At 43.4% G+C, this 18,248-nt stretch overlaps 1 protein-coding gene across 1 annotated transcript in view; it reads left to right on the forward strand.

The window, feature by feature from the left end:
* Positions 1 to 18,248, forward strand: part of PTN (pleiotrophin) — a 95,343-nt gene that overhangs the window by 70,616 nt on the left and 6,479 nt on the right. Inside the window, exons 2-4 of the mRNA XM_037150365.2 lie at positions 2,239 to 2,354; positions 3,308 to 3,481; positions 5,737 to 5,898. Coding sequence (XP_037006260.1) covers positions 2,240 to 2,354; positions 3,308 to 3,481; positions 5,737 to 5,898 — 451 coding nt within the window. The 5' untranslated portion in view covers position 2,239. The remainder of the gene's footprint in view (positions 1 to 2,238; positions 2,355 to 3,307; positions 3,482 to 5,736; positions 5,899 to 18,248) is intronic.

Consider the following 18,248-nt stretch of genomic DNA (forward strand, 5'->3'; position numbering starts at 1 on the left):
AGCACTCTGTGACTCAAAAATAATTTTATGGTTAGGAAATGTTGATTTATGTGGGATTTTTCCCTTGAAATTAAGAGAATTTAACTTATGAGAAAGATTTTTTAAAGTAATTAAAAAATAAAAACTTGGCAATGTAAAACTAGAAATGCCAAGGTTAAAATTAGCCAGTAATAGCACCTTCCTGTTAGTAACTCTGTGTGTGTGTGTGTGTGTGTGTGTGTGTGTTGTTCATGGAAGGAAGAGTTCTGCCACCTGGCTGCTTCTTCAGTGGGCTCCAAGGTGCACTTGACCTCTCTTCCTGCCACGTGTGTCACCAGATCTACAAAGATCACCCCTTGTTTGCTGGGAAGGCCTCTCTCAAGGACTGTGTTTTTTCAGTGGGAGTTGCTGAATTCTCACAATACTCTCATTCAGAATCTAAATACTTCAGGTATTCATAGATAAATGTTAAACATTCTATTTTGTCAAGAAGAACATTAAAATTTAAAAGTTCTGAATTTAAAAGTTAACTTACCCTTTAAGAAAATTTAAAGGAAAAGTTTCTGTCTCCAAAGTGGTTAGTCACTGAGAGTAGGTTGTGGGGCAGCCTTAAAGAAAGCAACAGAAGACCCCATCTTTGATTCATGTTACATCTAATAGTTGTAAATGATATTTGAACATGTGACGAAAAACTGTTAGTCGTATTAATGCACAAGGGGGCTCAATGCCAAGAACACTTGTCAACCAGTAAGTCTAGACTGGATTCTACCATTCGTGCCCAATGAAAGGTATAGGAAAAGTGAGAGAAGCAATAGGGACTTTTCTCTGAGCCATCAGTGAGGTGGAGTTATAAACATTTTAGCTTTAGGAGGAAGAACAGAGAATCCAATATTAGATTTCAGAAAGTAATGGAGATGGTGAATAGCTAATTAGGACATGTTATTCATTGAAAGGACTAAATGACCAAAATATTAATTTAATTGGTAAATGAAATATGCTTCATCCATACAATGGAATCTAAAGTCATCAGTTTAAAAAAACCTGAATAAAGGATAGTATTTCCAGTGTCACAGAGAGGGATACAGGTTCACTGACAAGGATAACATTTCATAGATATTTTTGAATGAGAAAAACAAATAGCAAAATAGAACGATTTCAATCATATATATATGTGTATATATATATACATACATACATACATACACACACACATATAAGAGGTGTTATTGTTCACACTCAAGAGAATGTAAAATCATCTAAACTACTCTGTTACTGCTTCTGGAAAGAAAATCTCAGAGCTAATGACCATAAGTCATCCCTGGCATTTTGATATAAAACACCAAGAACACACCAGATGGAGATAAGTAAGTGCCCGGTGAGTTGCTGCAGCCGTGGGTTTGGTCTCATCATTGGGAAGTGGATTGTCCTGGGTTTGGACAGAGGCTTCTCCATTTGCTTTGTCAGGATGACCGTGTGGACACTCAGCTGTCACTGGTGACTTTAAATTCTAAAAGAGTTTTTCTCATGTCACTCTGGGATTTTGATTCATATCAGATATGGAGAATTTCAAATTATGAGTGAGTGTGAATGCTTTATTATCCTGCACATTTAGAGAATTTTTAGCACATGTGAGTTTGAAACATGTATTAAGTAAGCTCTCCCCCCTTCTGTTTTGTGCTTCACTCTTTGGGGAACCAGTGAACAAAGAATAGTGCTGATAATTATGATCATGGGAAATGATAAAAAAATCAGAGGTATTGGTCAGCACTGATGCCTCTAAAGAATCCAGCAACATATCTATGTGCACAGATAATCCCATCATTGTGTCCATTCAAATTAACCACTGGACAGCAATACTGTGACAGTTTCTAGGAACTGTCAAGAGTTATGAAGATGACTGTGGTTACTGACATTACCAAGTGGCACTCTTAGCAAGACTCACTGTAGGCGTCTGCTCAAACGCATGCCACCAAAATCCCTTTGCTTCCGTCAGTCTTGACTCATACTTAGCAAATGGTTGTCTTTGAAGTCTCGTGTGGACAACTGTTGGATTTTGTCAGCGATGATACGACTTATGGCAAAAGAGCACTTACTTCAGTGGCTCTTGGAGAGAAAAGAAAGAAAGGCACATAACTGATATAAATCTTCTAAAATGGAATACCCCAGAAATGGACGATGGACCCCTTCATCACAGAGTTCTCGAGCCTTCCTCTCTGACTTAGGTTGACACCACCTTCTTCTGTGTCTGCTTATTCCTAGAATGCAGCCCCAACAGTACCTGCAGCAGCGTCGAAAATTTGCAGCTGCCTTCCTGGCATTCATTTTCATTTTGGCAGTTATGGGCACCGCTGAAGCAGGGAAGAAAGAGAAACCAGGTAAGCAGTAGGGTTACGGAGGCAAGACGCTCCATTCATTCATGTCCTCCTAATCCAACTAAATTGTCATCCTTCATCTCTTCCTTCCTCCCTCTCTGCATCTCTCCTCTTATCCCTTTTCCATATCTCCCTTCCTTTCTTCCGCCTTCCCTTCCTTCCTCCCTTCCTTCCTTCTTCCCTTCCTCTATCCCTTCCTTTCTTCCCTCCTTGCTCCCTCGCTCCTTCCCTCCCTCCCTTATTTTGTGTTTTGAGGAACCTAAGTAACATCTCTTCTCATTTCTCCCTGACTCTAAGCCCTGAAATACTAATGATGATTATTAACATAATGGTTATATTAGCAGCCACTGTGTATAATTGACCAGGAGTCAGGTGTTTTACTACGTTGCCTCTCTCTTCAAAAAGGGTCCTTCAGGAATTTTTGTTTTATCCCATATTAATAGAAAAGGGACGCAAAGCTCGGAGAGGAGGACGCACCTATTCTGTGTTTCACTCCCAATCACACAAGTCTGTCCGTGGAGCTGGGACTCCGTCTCCACCACATTTCTATTGTGCTCTTCTATCTGCAAGATGGGGAAGGAACACCGGCTTGCACCAAAAAAGCTGGTGTGACAACTGTCCTTTTTAATGGAGTGCTTTCTCATCTTTTTAGATTTAACTGGTTTTGACTATCTTCTCTCTTATGGACATGTATGCTTCTCAAATGTCAGTAAATTGCTTAGTTCGGTCCCTGGCACAGAGTAAGAGTCAAATTAATATTAATTCTGGCTCCTTCCTCAGTTTTTCTCCTCTCTTCTCATCCCACTAACACCTTCCAGGTTTCTTTTATTTGCTAGACACCGAAGACCTGTGGGTAAAAAGCGCAGACCCTGTAATTAAGGCACTCAGGAGTGAACATAGTTATACCTAGAAGTTACGGAGCTCTCTGCATGTCAGTTATTTGTCCTTCCTTCCAGAAAAAAAAGTGAAGAAGTCGGACTGCGGTGAATGGCAGTGGAGCGTGTGTGTACCCACCAGCGGAGACTGTGGGCTGGGCACCCGGGAGGGCACCCGCACCGGAGCTGAGTGCAAACAAACCATGAAGACCCAGAGATGTAAGATCCCCTGCAACTGGAAAAAGCAGTTCGGAGGTGAGGCCCACCCTGGGGTCCCATGGGTTCGATCTTCCACTCCGATGTAATTCTTTTGTTTTTTCACCGAATAACCGTTTTGAGGCTGACTACCATTTATTTTAAGGAAGCTTCTTCGATCAGACACAGTATAACAGGACAGCTTGCCTATCCCCAGGATTTGTCAACTTCAGCACTACTAACATTTTGGACAAGATAGTTTTCTTTGTGGGTGTTGGGGGCAGGCTATTCTGCGTGTTGTAAGATATTTGGTATCATCTCTGGCTTCTACCCACTAGTTTCCACTAGCACTGCCCACCCCCACAAACCGTGGCAACTAAAATATCTCCAGATATTGCCTAATGTCCCCGGTGGGGTCAAAATACTCCCTTAGTGCGAATTACTGCCTTACCAATAGGGACAAAAAAGAGACTCTTGATCTGCTTCTAATAGTGTTCATTGATCTGCCTTCTCTTTCCTTTCTTTTCTTCTTCTACGTTCCTTTCATCTTTTTTCCCCTCTTCTTTTTTATTCTCCCCACTGTCGTGATCTCTTGCAGGTCCTCCCTCACTTTGGACCCCTTCCAACACTGGTTCATAAATGATCAAATCCAGAAGAGCTGATTGTATCCAGTTTTTGTAGATTTTTCTCACACTGACGATGGCCCAGCTCACTGGCCTCATCTACCTATTTGAAAAGGAATTTTTCAACACTTTTAACTTTAAACTCACTCTTATACACCCAAATTACCTGTTTTTTTTTTTTATATTCTTGAATTTGTGTCTTTCTTAGTCATGGTAGGACACAATGCCCCAAATATCCTCACTGTTCTACAGAAATGCACTCTGGGTGATAGGCGAGTGAAGAAGGGCAATGAATCTCTACATTATAATTTTCTCATTTTCTATAATCTTAGGAGTACTTTTTATGAGTGGAAGTCAGTTCTATAAAAGCTGGGTGAAATTTAGGTACATTTGGTCTTCAAGTCTGTATGGTTACTATAAAGAACCACTTACAAAAAAATTTTAAAAGTGTATTGTAAAGGACTTGTATCTAGAATATAGAAAGAACTCTCACAAGTAACAATCTAATTATAAAGTGGGCAAAAGACATAAATCAGCATTATACCAAAGAAGATAGAAAGGTGGTGAACACCTGAAAAGTTGTTCAACCTCTTTTCTGAGTGCGGAGATGAAAACGAAAACTAATGAGCTACCCTTGTACAGTATACACCTATCAGGGTGCCTGAAATTAAAAAATAAAAACAAATAGTAGAGAGGATGTAGAAAAACTAGATCACTCATATATTTCTGAAGGGAAGGTAAAATGGTACAGGAATATTAGAAAAGAATATGGCAGTTTTTTTACAAAACTAAACCCTGCGATACAGTGGTTTCACTCTTGGACTTGGGTCCTGGAGAAATGCTAATCTATGTTTCCACCAATATCTGCATGTGAACGTATATGGCAGCTTCATCTGTAACAGTTAAAAGCTGGAAACCACCCGGGTGTCCTTCAGCTGGTGGTGGTCAAACAGATGGTGGCACATGCATGCACAGGATGAGGCAGAAGTAGGCTTATAGATGTGAGTATGTGAGACAGAATTTATTCATAGATTATTATTTGTCAGTTACCATAGTATCTTCCATACTGACACTGTAAACCCATATTAGCCCCACCCTGCATTCTGTGGGATATTATTCAGCAAGGAAAAGGGACACACAGCTTGTGTGGACCTCCAGGAAATCGTGCTGAGTGAAAAAGCCAATCTCAAAAGGTCACACGGTGTTTGATTCCCTTTGCAGAGATAGATGATAAAATTAAGATGAAAAAAGTATAGTGGTGGAGCACAGAATAGTGGTTGCCAGGGTAGAAGTTAGGTGGCCTCTGAGTGTAGAAGGATAGTCCAAGGGACCCATGCGTTGGAATGATTTTGTATATAAATGGCGGTGGTGGTCCCTTGTGTCTACACTGGTGATCGAGTTGCACAGAACTAAATCCCTCTCCCCCGCATACCCACGTGAACGCACGTAAAACTGGTGAGACCTGAATAGGTTCCATGGATCGCAGCCCCGTCCATTTCCTGGCTTACTGTTGGGCCGTAGCCACAGAGAAGATCACAATTGAGGGTACATGGGATCGCTCTCATGTCTTAACAATCACGTGCGAATCTACAATAACCTCCCTACAAGGAGTCACAAGGGTGTCTTTATTTTCACGGCACTATAAAAGGATCTTTCAAAGATTTCTGTTTGGCCCTCCTCCCCTGCCTGCAGCGGAGTGCAAATACCAGTTCCAGGCTTGGGGAGAGTGCGACCTGAACACGGCCTTGAAGACCAGAACCGGAAGTCTGAAGCGAGCCTTGCACAACGCGGACTGCCAGAAGACGGTCACCATCTCCAAGCCCTGTGGCAAAGTGACCAAGCCCAAGCCCCAAGGTAGGTTCCTGCTCTGGGACCATAGGTATAATAGGGATGGATGGATGCAGGGACTTGGGCAGGACCTGCAGACGTGGAAGTGCGAGTGTTCCAGAAGGAAATTTTAGGTGACCTCCCTTAAGAAAGAAATGGAAGGCCTAGCTGGTGTAGCTCAGTGGATTGAGTGCAGGCCTGTGAACCAAAAGGTTGCAGGTTTGAGTCCCAGGCAGGGCACATGCCTGGGTTGCGGGCCAGGTCTTCAGTGGGGGCCATGTGAGAGGCAACCACATATTGATGTGTCTCTCCCTCTCTTTCTCCCTCCCTTCCCCTCTCTAAAAGTAAATAAATAAAAATCTTTTTTTTAAAAAAGAAAGAAATTGAAAAAGCCCCATAGAGTTAGCTTTTCAGTAGGCAGCTGAAGTCCTCTGCACAGGTGGTGGGTCTGGAATAGTTTCCCAGCACAAATAAACAGTTCAGCCAAACAGGTCAGTGAAGGCAGTTGTTGTATGGTGACTACGTACTCCAGGCCCTAAGCTGGGACTACATTCTGATAAGTGTGAGCAAAGTTCTAAAAGTTATGAGGCAGAAAATTTAGTTTCCAATGGCATCAGTGAAATTATTTTACATTTTCCTTTTTCATTGCATAACTTGGTAAATTCTGTATTTCTTATACTTCTCCCAGAGCCTTTATTTTCTTTCTTGGTTTGATTAGCTCACCAAATGCATTTATAATAGAATTTTTAAATTGTGTAGAGCTGTCTTTCTGTTCATTGCCAGAAAGTCAGACCCTGTTCTTATACCAAAAAGTAAACCAAAACAAAGACCATGGCCATGGTTTCCTACAAATAGACTCCCAGCTAGGTGAACACAAACTCTTCTAACTCGTGGGTATTATGGGGTCCATTGTGGTTGCCCCACAAGTGTAAATATTGAAGTCCTAACCACCGGAACCTCAGAATGTGACTGCACGTGGAGATAGGGCCTTTACAAAAACAAAAGTCAAATGAAGTCATGTGGGTGCCCCTAAGACAATCTGACTGGCATGTAAAAGGAGATTAGGACACAGACAAACACAGAGGTCAGACCATGGGAAGATGCAGGGAGAAGAGGCCATCCACAAGCCAAGGAGAGAGGCCTCAGAAGAAGGCAACCCTCTCGACACCTTGATCTTGGACTTGTAGTTTCCAGAACTGAGAAAATGAGTATCTGTTGTTTTAGCCGACCACCTTGTGGTGTATGGCGGCCCTACCAAGTGAATACAGTGGGCCTCACTGATCTCTACATTAAAATATCTCCTTGGCCTTTGCTCAGATTTGAGCTCTAATGGACCTGAATTTTCATTCTGGCCAGATTAATTATAACAAAAAACTCAGAAAAATGAACATGAAGCTTGTAGTAGTAGAAATAGGAAAAAGAAAGTATTCCCAGAAACCAGAGAGGATTGGCTGGCGTGCTACTGGTGGTCAGAAAGACTGCATGTCACAGCTTGGCTCTTCATTCTCCACTGGAGTTGTCCATGGAAATGGTCACCTCCACCTTCAGGACTGCCAGGTGCAGGCGGGACTGCAGGTGACCTGCTGGGACAGAGGCCGCTGCCCTCCCCAGGTGCTGGGAATCTCGACTGGGTGTAGTGTGCATTTGGAAGATATGATGTGGGACTGGGTGGGTACGCTGTGTGCATTTCCTGTGTGCACGTACCAACTTTACAGATGTCACCTGTCCAGAGACAACTATACAGATCTAATGAAAATTAGTGGCCATATCTATTCAATGAGACTTTTCCAAACTGGAAGAACTCGGAGATCCAGTTGGGAAATTATTTTTAACCAAGATACTCAGCATAAATATAGAATGAAAAAGAAAAGGGATTAGAGATATCTCTATAGCAGTCCTCAGCCTGGTTGGCACAGTGGGCTTTTCTCTGGGAACCTCTAAACATGCCGCTGCCCAGGTGTAACCCAGGCCAACTAAGTCATCATCAGAAGTTTTGAAAATGGAAATGGTTTTTGGAAGATTTCAGTATCAGCCAAAATGGAGAGTTACTACTGTAGTATGACATCCATAGAGAGCCCCCCTTCCCACATGTGTACACACACACACACACACAAACACACACTGTCTGGTTCTCTCCTGTGGGTGAGGGACACAGCTACTTAATGGGTCGGGAGGAAAAGTGGGAGGGTGATTATGTGCAGGATGGAGGGGGAGTTGGGTGACTTTGGGAAATGTTGAAAAGTCTGGAATAAATAGGGCACAGCCGGGACATGACTAAGAAAGACCCCGCAGGGTATTTGGTAAATACATGCAGTGAGGGCCCCTTTGCAACTGGACTCGGGGATGGTTCCCTTTTTTACCTTTTCCCACATGGAATGAGGGTTAGCAGTTTGGTTCAGGCTTCCGTCCTAAGATGGGTGGTAAAGGTATTTCAAGTGGGTAGACGTTCTGTAATTGTTTATGCATCGAAAATGAAGGTGTAGAATTCATGGATAATGGCAGTCCTGAGAGCGAATTCTGTATTTCATAGCCAGTTATTAAGTGTGTTGATCATTCAAATGCAGCCTTCACTTTGTGCATAACATACCTTTGAAAAAACCGAGTGCATGGTTTTGGCTTCATGCACTCTGAACAAAGGAGCTGAGCCAGGGAGATGTGTCGAATGGATTTTCCTAACGAGACCCCCATACCCTTTTCATGACACTTGCTTCCTGGCCTCAGTAAGATTAAATTAGTGGCCTACGCAGGTTGTATATATTTCTGTACCATTTTCCTGAAATAACCGCGAATGGATATTCCAACTTGCCCTCTGTGAGTCTCTAACATTAAGATTTTTTTTTCTGATCAGTGGAAAAGCATATAATAATAAAATAGAAACTATATTATTAGTATTATTCTGTTCTCACTCACATGTCTTGATCTGGGTGTTGGACATACATGGTTTCATGAAGTCCTGTACATTCCTCTGCATGTGGATATGCATTTGAAGGAAGCCGAGGCACACTGGTGAGTTTGCCCAGGGTTACATCTCTAGTGGGTGCAGAGCAGAAATTCGGCTGACTCTAGCCTTGTATTTTCTCCCGTGCCCCACTGATTCCTCACATAAATCACACAGGGGTATAAGCTATCCCGCGTGGGTTCCATTTTCCTTTGACCAGGAGAAGGTAAGCCTCATAAAGCCCAATGCTGATACTCAAGATGATTCCCCAAGGGAAGAAGACATTTTCTGTAACAGTATTTCCAAAACTGTTCGGGAAGACATTCATGAGAATGAAAACCGTCAGAAGGACGGGGGTCTGGCCTTGTTTGTTCTCTACTGTATCCCCGTTGCCTCGAACAGGGAGCAGCACATAGTAGGGCTGATACATATTTGCATAATAAATCACGCTAAAGGGAAAAAGGTTTCACACACTAAATCCACCCAAGACTGATAGAAGAAGTCATGTCACTAAAGTTTTCTCAAAGTTTTACAATTATGAATTATTTTCTTCTTTTTTTCGGGAAAGAGTAGGTCTTCAGTGCTTTTTCCTATTTTGACTCAGCACATGGAAAGCATAGAGGGAGGTAGGGACCTCACGAACATTGAATGGGGCACTGTGATAGGCATGCCATTTAAGCCCTAAAGCAACTCTGCAGTACATTTTATTTATCCTGCTCTATCTATGAGCAAGCATAGGCTCAGAGAGGCTAAGCAACTTGCCCAAAGTTTCATAGCTTGTAAGTGGTGGAGCCAGGATTCAAATTCAAAGTCAGACTGACACCGAAGACCTGCTGCCTCTTGTAAGGCCGCCATGCGGCCCCTGGGCATTATAAACCATGGAACTGTGTCCATACTGGATAAACCTGTATGTCTAGAATCATTAAACAGCAGTGCTTCTGGTGACTTTGTCATCTGATGTTACCTTCATAGAACAGAGAAAATCAGTGAGTTATCCCAGTTCATCCTGTTGGGTAGCAGCAGAATCGTTTCTAGGGTTTATTTTCTTCTGATGCCATTTTCTGCCTTTTTTCCATGGTTGGGGAATCACAGGAAAGGGACCTTTGGTAGCTGCCAGACTTTCCCAAGAAACTAGCATAGGGCATTGTGCTTGGGGCAGCTCAGGGCTCTGTTGAAGGATAAGTATTTCATAGCACAGCCACTGAGCTTATAGCCAGAAATTCTCTTTTCCCTCCATTATCCTTCTCATCAAACACTTGATCAGGCTCTGTTTTATTTGCTCCTTTGTTTATTTGTTTTAGAGGACTCTTTTTGCTTGGCCTCTTTTGTTTAGGGAAATGGTAGTGGGTTAATATGCAAACCACATGATTTTCAGTGTGAAAACAAAGGCTTTAAATTTTAGCATAGATTATAAAGGTGTTGGTAAGGCGGAGACCACCCAGGATTAGTTGGAGGAAGGACTGGAGATACTGTTGTGACTTGATTACTAATAACCAGATTAAAAGATTAAAAGACTTGCTTGGCGAGAGGAAGGGTGTTTAATACTTAGAATTGCCATTGAACTAAGAAACCACTACATATGTGTGTTGATAAAAAATGGCCTTACAATTCATCAGACCAAAAATAGCCTTAAAATTCACCAGAGGGACAGCGTTGCCTCTTGAGGAACAGAAGTGTTCCTTGCTATCGCTATCAATATTGTACAAACTGTAACTTTAGTATTAATCCACGGTTTCTATGTCCTAGATATCAAGTTGGACACCCTTACCTAATGATCCCCTTGTGTTGGAACCCTACTGAATTTTAGGAGACTTTGGTCTTCCACATCTACCTTCTGCGCCTGGAAGAAGAGTCTCGATGTTCTTATGCAGACGTAAGCACTGAGAGACGCACCGTTGGAATGCAGCTCTCTTAGAGACAGGGACAGGATTATGCTCAGGAAGGTCACTGATGGGCTGAGAGACTGTAACCAGAGTTTGCATCATTGCTGCCAGAATCTAGCTGGGATAAACTGGCAAAATGATTGATTGTATTGGACACTTGAGATCTTCATTTCTTAAAAGAGATCGAGAGTGTTAAGATTATTAAGAACAGCCTGTGTCTGTTGGGGATATTTTGCAGCAAGATCTGCTCTAGCTAGTTAAGTAGGAAAGGGTCTACTCAGGGGTATTACACAGCTCACAGAATCTCCAGGAGGTGCCCTGAATACTGCATTTCCAGGAAAAGGTAGCAGGTCCCAGAGAAATGTCTGATCACAACCCACGTGGCTGCTGGAATCACTCACTGCTCGCCACACGGGATGCTAAGAATCACACACGGGAAACTCCATCATTGCTGCCCTCACAAAACCAGACATTCTCATCTCCTTTCTTGCTGTGAATTTTCAGTCTCTCCAGATTTGGCCTTTTGTTTGTTTGCTTGTTTATTTCTGGGTCCTCATTTCTGTCTCTAAGACTCATTTGTGTGTGCCTGCTTGATGGAAACTAAGTCACACATAAACTGCTGTAAAGAAACAAACACATAAATGCTGCTGCAAGGGAGTCCAGGAAATGTGTCTTTACCTTTCTAAGCTGTAAGGGCCTTGAACTGGTATTTGGCAAGCAGTCTGCCAGGGGCTGTGTGGGGATGTCGGACTGTGCTGGAGAAGAGTGTAAGACCCCAGCCTCTCTCCCATTGGGATCGATGGGCATTGATGCCGTGATGTGGAGAAAAAGTTGCTGGGTGTTATCTTATGTTGGGGACCGCTGGGTACTCCGCTGTGGAGACGGTTAGGTCTCTCCTCTTTGGAGCCATTAGCAATGTCCTTTTCAAGTCTTCAGAGATAAATATACTGTGAACAAGTGGAGAATTTGGAAACGTGTGTCAGTCTGTGCTTGATGGCTCTGTACACAATGTCCAAGCAGGCGATTCTCAGTGGTCCCCTTGGAGGATGAGGTCCCTGTGGAACTGAAAGTTGGCCAAGCCAGATGGGGCTGCCAGGGTGGGGAGCTGGAGCCTACAGTCAGTCCCGTCTGTGGGAGCAGGGCAGCCCCATGGACCAGGCTTCCGGTGGTTTGCCACTGTGAGGAGCCTGGGATTTTCCCAGGTGCCACAGGTGACATGGCCAAATGATCACAGCGGAACATTGTAGAATCTTGAGTTATTGTTGACATGGAAATTATTAGTTGTTACTTTTTAAATAAGATCCATCAATAAGGGGTATTGTGAAGCTCCTTTTGATACCAACAGGGCAACGTGATACGATGTCAAGTCTCCAAGTTTGCCTGGATGAAAGGTATTCCCTTCATCCAGTCCAGTCAGTCAGAAACAGGGGCACATGGGTGGATGCCTGTGTTACAGGTGGTCCAGGGAAGAGTGTTAATCCCTCCTGCGGTCCTGTCCGCCAGTTCATGCCCTGCTGTAACCAGGCCCTTGTTAAATTCCCATGCTCACGATAACCCCAGTTCCTTTTATATCTCCCCGGACCCTTCTGAAAGCGTTGCCATCTTGCTGCTCTTTTTTGGACGGCTGCCTGGCCCTCTCTTAGGTTTGATGATCCGTCTTCCAAGATCAAAAGAACAGCAACTCTTTAAGTGCAAGACTCAGCTGTGTGCGGGACAACGCTTTTGGCAGCTGATTATTAAATGGAAAAAGGGGTCAGGAAAGTGATATTCCCAGCATTCTCAATTCTCTCCCCACTAAATAGATTCTTTTGTTAGTTCTTTTAAAGATAAAAGAAGTTCCCCAACACTTTTTTTTCTATTTCCTGGGCTCCGACATCCCTCAGGAATGACTATGGCAGCACTCTGGGTGAGCTTTGCTGGGCTGGGGACCTCTGACTGTGTTGAGAGAGGTGAAGGGGCAGAATCCCACCGCACGCTGCCAGCCTGCGATGGGCTCCCTCCCCCGAGACTCTGGATCAGGAGTGGGGTGAGCTTGATGGTGGCTGCCCTTGCATTTGACCAGAAAAAGACAGCTGGGATGCCTTGTGGGAATTTCGTTCTTGATCGGAGGAAAACACTCTTAATTCGGTTTACTTTCCAGGTTTTGATCTCTCGATGCTGCTTGTGAAAATCTTCGAACATCTGCATTTTATTTTATTTCATTTTATTTTCTTTTGTTTTTAAGTCTTTAATCCATGTATCGTTAACCCTTATATATTGTGTGGGGAAGTGATCCAGCTTTTTTCTTTTGCATGTTTGCCTGGTTTTCCCAGCACCATTTATTGAAGACACTCTCCTTAATTCATTGGACACGTATGCTTGCCTTCTTTGTTATATATGTGTGGATTTATTTCTGGGGTCTCTATTCGGTTTCACTGATCTTTGTGAACACCTGTATTTCATTTTCCATCCATGCTACTCTCCGGGTAGTGAGAAGATCTAATTCTGCTCTTTTCTCACTAAAATGATATTGTCTACAAGCTGAAAGGTCACAGGTTCGATTCCTTGTCCAGGCACACGCCTGAGTTGTGGGCCTGGTCCTTGGTTGGGAATGTGTAGGAGGCAACCGATTGATGTTTCTCTCGCACATCAACCTTTCTCTCCCTCACTCTCTCCCTCTATTACCCTTTCTTTAAAAATAAATAAATACAATCTTTTAAAAAAAGACTTGAGTGAAGCAGACAGACCATTAGGAGCTAGGGATATTCCTTTCCTCTCACTGCTCCATTGTAGTGATGCTGATGGGTAGAAAAGAGTGACAAGTACAAGTAGTTAAAATAACTACATATTGGAGTGAGTGGCCTTAAGAACTGAAGAGCCAAGTGCTAGAGTGACTGAAGAGAGGTGGGAGCGGGGGGCTAAGTGAGAGTAACCAGGGAAAGCTTCTTCCAGGGGTAACGTTTGAACCTGGAGGAGGAACTAGCCGTACTAGGGTTCTAAGTGAAACAAGGGGAAGTTCAAAGTCCCTGAGGCCACAACGTGCGTGTGTTGTTCAAAGACTAGAAAAGAGATCAGCGGTAAAACTTGCAGGGGAGAGAGGGATTTAAGGGGACTAAATGGTCATGGGAAAAATACAACCCATCAGAAAAATTTATTAAAGTTCCCTTCTTAAACATTAAGCTACTGGGAGGGAGGAGAGGGCCCACCCCTCTGATAAGACAGTCTTTCATTCATTCCTCTGTAGCCAGTGCCTGTATGCTGCTCACACCCATGAACATCTTGAGGTCAGGAGCCATATCTCACCTTTGTAAGTTACTGCATCTCATGGTCCCTTGTCCGTGATGGGAACTCAATGAGTAGTACTGGCTTGAATGGATGAATGATGTGTCCCAGCTAAATGGTCCTGGTCTGGCTCCCTAGGACCACCAGTCACTCATTGCATGCGTGATGTACAGAGAAATCACTGTCAGAGCGCAGCTCGCTCACCTGGAAGAAGACGGTCTCATCTGGGTACCTTACACCCATCCTTACTAATCAGCTTTTAGCCCTAATTGCCAGGACAGATGTGAGAACTGGGAACTGTAAATATTTGTAGGGTTCACTTCACGCTGTGTCTGCTTTCTTGTCCCTTGGTAAATTCCACGTTCAGAGGCTCATTATCTGCACACACACAGCAGCTATATAATAATTAGTCTTGAGGAAGACTGCATAATAGAGCGATGCTCACACTAATTAGTTGCTGGGTTGAGGGAACTTTTCTGTTTATTGACCCCAGAAGCTTTTGTGCTTCTTCCTCTAACTTCTACCAGATTGAGAATTCCCGCTTTGTGTTTTAATTTGTAGCTGTTGTCATCAGCATCTCCTGAGCACCGGAAATGCTGTTCCCATTGATAATTTATGATGTGACAGACATTACACTAACCCCTTAGACCACATTGTCTTGCTTAACCCCCACAGCAGCCTCAAGGAGGCTTGTTCATCTTTTGCAAATTAAGACACTAAGGTTGCGACTTGCCAGCTAGCGAGGACTCAGGCTTGAACTTGAGGTCAGGACAGTCCATGTCCAGATGTCTTCTCTGGACCAGTGATTAGACCAGTGATTCCAAAATGGAGTGCCTCCTCCTCTTTGGGTATTCTAAAAAGAAATTTAATAAATTTGGTTTCTGTTTCAGTGATAATCCTAAGACATTAACATAAGCATGCTTGAGGGCATTTAGAATGGCGTCATGTCAGATAACTTTTGGCCCCCGCTTGTCTTTGTATAATAGTTGCACTGAAGCAAATGTTAACTCCTAGGGCTGCATTTGTCAAACTGGGTTCTTTTCAAGGGGCCGCTCTTCTTGAGAGTAAGACAAAGCAGTGGTCTCCCAGGTGGGACCCTGGACTAGGTGCCGGAGGACCTCCTCCTCCCCACCGTGAGACTCAGAGCCACTTTGATACTCCTCTGGCTCTGGGGTACCGCCGTCCTGGTGACAAGCACTGTCAGTGGGGATGCTCTACACACTCCCAGTGACTCGGGCCAGCTTTGCACTGACGCAAAACCTCCGGGAACCTGCAGAGAAATCAAAGCAGGCGGGCTATTGCTCAGCACACAGAGGCAGGGGAAAAAGTTAAAGTCTTTCTTCAGAAGTCAATACAATTTTTAGAAGAGCTTATCAAATCGAAAAAGCAGGAAGCAGATTAAAAAAACATTCCTGAGGTCCTCCTGCACAGGGGGCGCACAGCCCAGAGCTACGGGTTGGAGGTGGACAGCGTCACAGCACTCACTCTGGCGAGGCCTGCAGGAATTATTTTTCTTCTACAGAAAATAGAAAACATGATTTTCAGATCTTCACTGCAGTGCAGAAGGCTAATCAATCAAGCTGCTATGAAGTTTCCTGTCTAAAAAATGTGGAGAAGCCCAGGGGAATTCGTTCAGCTCTAGCCTTTGCCGCGGCTGTGGTCGGAGCATGGGGCGCAGGGGGGTCCCAGAAATGCATCTGGGGTGGGGAACGTAGCTCACCTGCTTGAAGTCTGGAGGACAGTTGTGGAGATGGGTGAGATCATGACTGAGTATAAAATCCCGTGCTCTGTAGTACCAGAATCACATATTTAAATGATCGTGTATTTAAATTCCCCAAGGACATACAAACTCACTTGCATTTTGCACCTCTACCACTAATGAGGGTGTGCCAAAAGATATAAAAATTAAAGAGATTGTGGATGTAGCTCAGTGATGTATTAGTTCACTAGGGCTGCTGTAACAAAGTACCACCGACTGGGTGACTTAAGCAACAGAAAAGTATTTTTTCATGATTCTGGAGGCTGGAAGTCGGGGATCACAAGTTTTGCAAGGTTGGTTCCTTTGGCAGTCCACGAGGGAGGGATCCATTTCAGGCTTCCGTCCTTGGTTCATAAATGTCTACCGTCTCCATATGTCTTCACATTGTCTTCCTTCTGCGGGTGTTTGTGTTCAAATTGCCTCTTCTTATAAGGACACCAGTTATATTGCATTAGGGTGCAGCCTAATGACCTCATTCTAACTCAGTTACTTCTTAAGAGGCCCTGTCTGCAAATATGCTCACATTCTAAGGGATGGGGCTTAGGAATTCAACAGGAATTTCTGAGGGGGACTTAGCACATCACAAGTGAAAAGAGAAACCTCTTTAGCAGCAAATAAAACATGATTCATGGGGCCGTACCTGCTGAAATTTTAAAGATTTTAGAATTCATGCCTTCCCCTTTTTTATAAATCATGATTTAATTTTTGATAAATGCCAGTCATATATGATTAAGCATCAGTTATGATAGAGAATAATGATGTGCCAAGTGCAAACTACTTATTATTGTTTATAATAATACACTTTTATTTCTGACTTGGGCTACTAATATAATTTATGAAATTTTACAAGATTTCTATGTCCTCATTATTGCAGAAACAAAGCTTTTAAACATTTCAAATCATGTCAGAAGTAAACATTTTTCTTTCCTGTTTGGAGGCAGAAGAATTCAGTGAATCTCTGTGTGGGGAGGTCACGGTCAAGAATGTAAGGTCCGCAGTGGTCTGCAAATTGAGGAAGAGGCAGATGCTTTTTCCTAACAGAGGAAACCCGAACATTAGCTCCCCCAATCCATGGTTCTCTGTGTGTGTATGTGTTTGTGTGTATGTGTGTGTGTTCACGAGTGTGATTAGGGCCACTAGTCCCACCAGGTGTGACAGCCTATAATAACTGTCACAACAACACGGGCACACACATCCTGAATCCCCACCATAGCCTGGTAGGGAAATGCCTGCTACTGCATCCGTACGCTCTATTCACAAAGTGGTACTGACAATGTAGAAGCTACACATATAAAGTTGTACATTCTTTGCAGCATTTACCTTGTTTTAACTATGTTTGCTTCTCTTCAGTTTTATTTAATACTTGAAAACATTCTTTTTGCGAAAAAGACTAAGTTTAGCAGCGGAATGTTGAATGCACACACACATGTGTACCCACACAGCTTTGGATATCCTTCTGGAACTATCTACAAGAGAGAAAGCCCTGGGTTAAGCACCTCTGATTCTCGTCTCCACTGCTCTTCTCTCTGACTCGGAAAGGAAAAATTCACAAAAACATTCAGCTTTATGTTTTATGCTTAGTGTTTGTGCATTCCCAAGTGAATGGCTAGGTTTAGCTGATACATCAGTACTGTGTGGATGTGCTGAGCTAAAAAGCAGGGGTTTAGCTTACTGAGTGTGTACCGGCTACACACAGGCATCAGACATCAACACACGCCTGACTCGACTGTGCACAGAAGTGCACTCTAAAGATGGTCCCTCGTTCGATGGGTTGGAGAAGCTAATAGTTACCTGTAATGTTTCCCACAAAAGAAGGGAAATGGAGAAACAGGAGGGAAATCGGCTGAAAAAGCGGTGGAGAGGAGCCTTCGCGTGAAGTAAGAAGGGCTCAGTCCAGGGACACGGGGTTAGCTGCTTTGAAAAGTAACGGACATACTGAAGGACTTTTATTAGTAAGCTTGTTCTATGTGGTCGATGAGATCTTTCTTCATGTCCTCCTTCTAAACCTTTGGTGGAATCTACACTACTCATTGGTGCCTTCGGAGTAGAAGTTTCTATCTGGAGGAGATGCAGTTAAGTGCTGAGTTACCTCTAAAGGAAGTGGAGCCAAGCAGAGGTTCCTTAAATGTTCTGAACATGTTTCACTGGCATCTAGACACAGGTGTGTGATGTCTTTTATTCCTATTTACTTGATATGAGAAAGGCAGATGGTTGAGAGGGAGGACCAGCTATTGTTAGGAAATAGAGACTGATGAGCAAACCGGTAGGTGGCTAGTGAGATAAAGAACAGGTATCAGCCTGTGGGCAGCTTGAGGCATAGTCATATGTAAGCAGGTGTGTCTTCCATTTGTAATTCTTGTCAGATGTATGTATGTGTTCCATACATAATTCTAGAAATAAACACATCAAGTCCATGAAAGAAGAAATGAAGTGAGTGGTATTATAAACTATGAGGTCAAAGACAAAACAACAAAACAGTAGGAACAAAGACATTAGGCGGGACCCTATCCGAGGGCAATAGATTAAGAAAACTTGT

The sequence above is a fragment of the Artibeus jamaicensis genome, unplaced genomic scaffold (genome assembly GCF_021234435.1).
Source record: "Artibeus jamaicensis isolate MK-2021 breed Jamaican fruit bat unplaced genomic scaffold, CSHL_Jam_final scaffold_3307, whole genome shotgun sequence".
Lineage (NCBI taxonomy): Eukaryota > Metazoa > Chordata > Mammalia > Chiroptera > Phyllostomidae > Artibeus > Artibeus jamaicensis.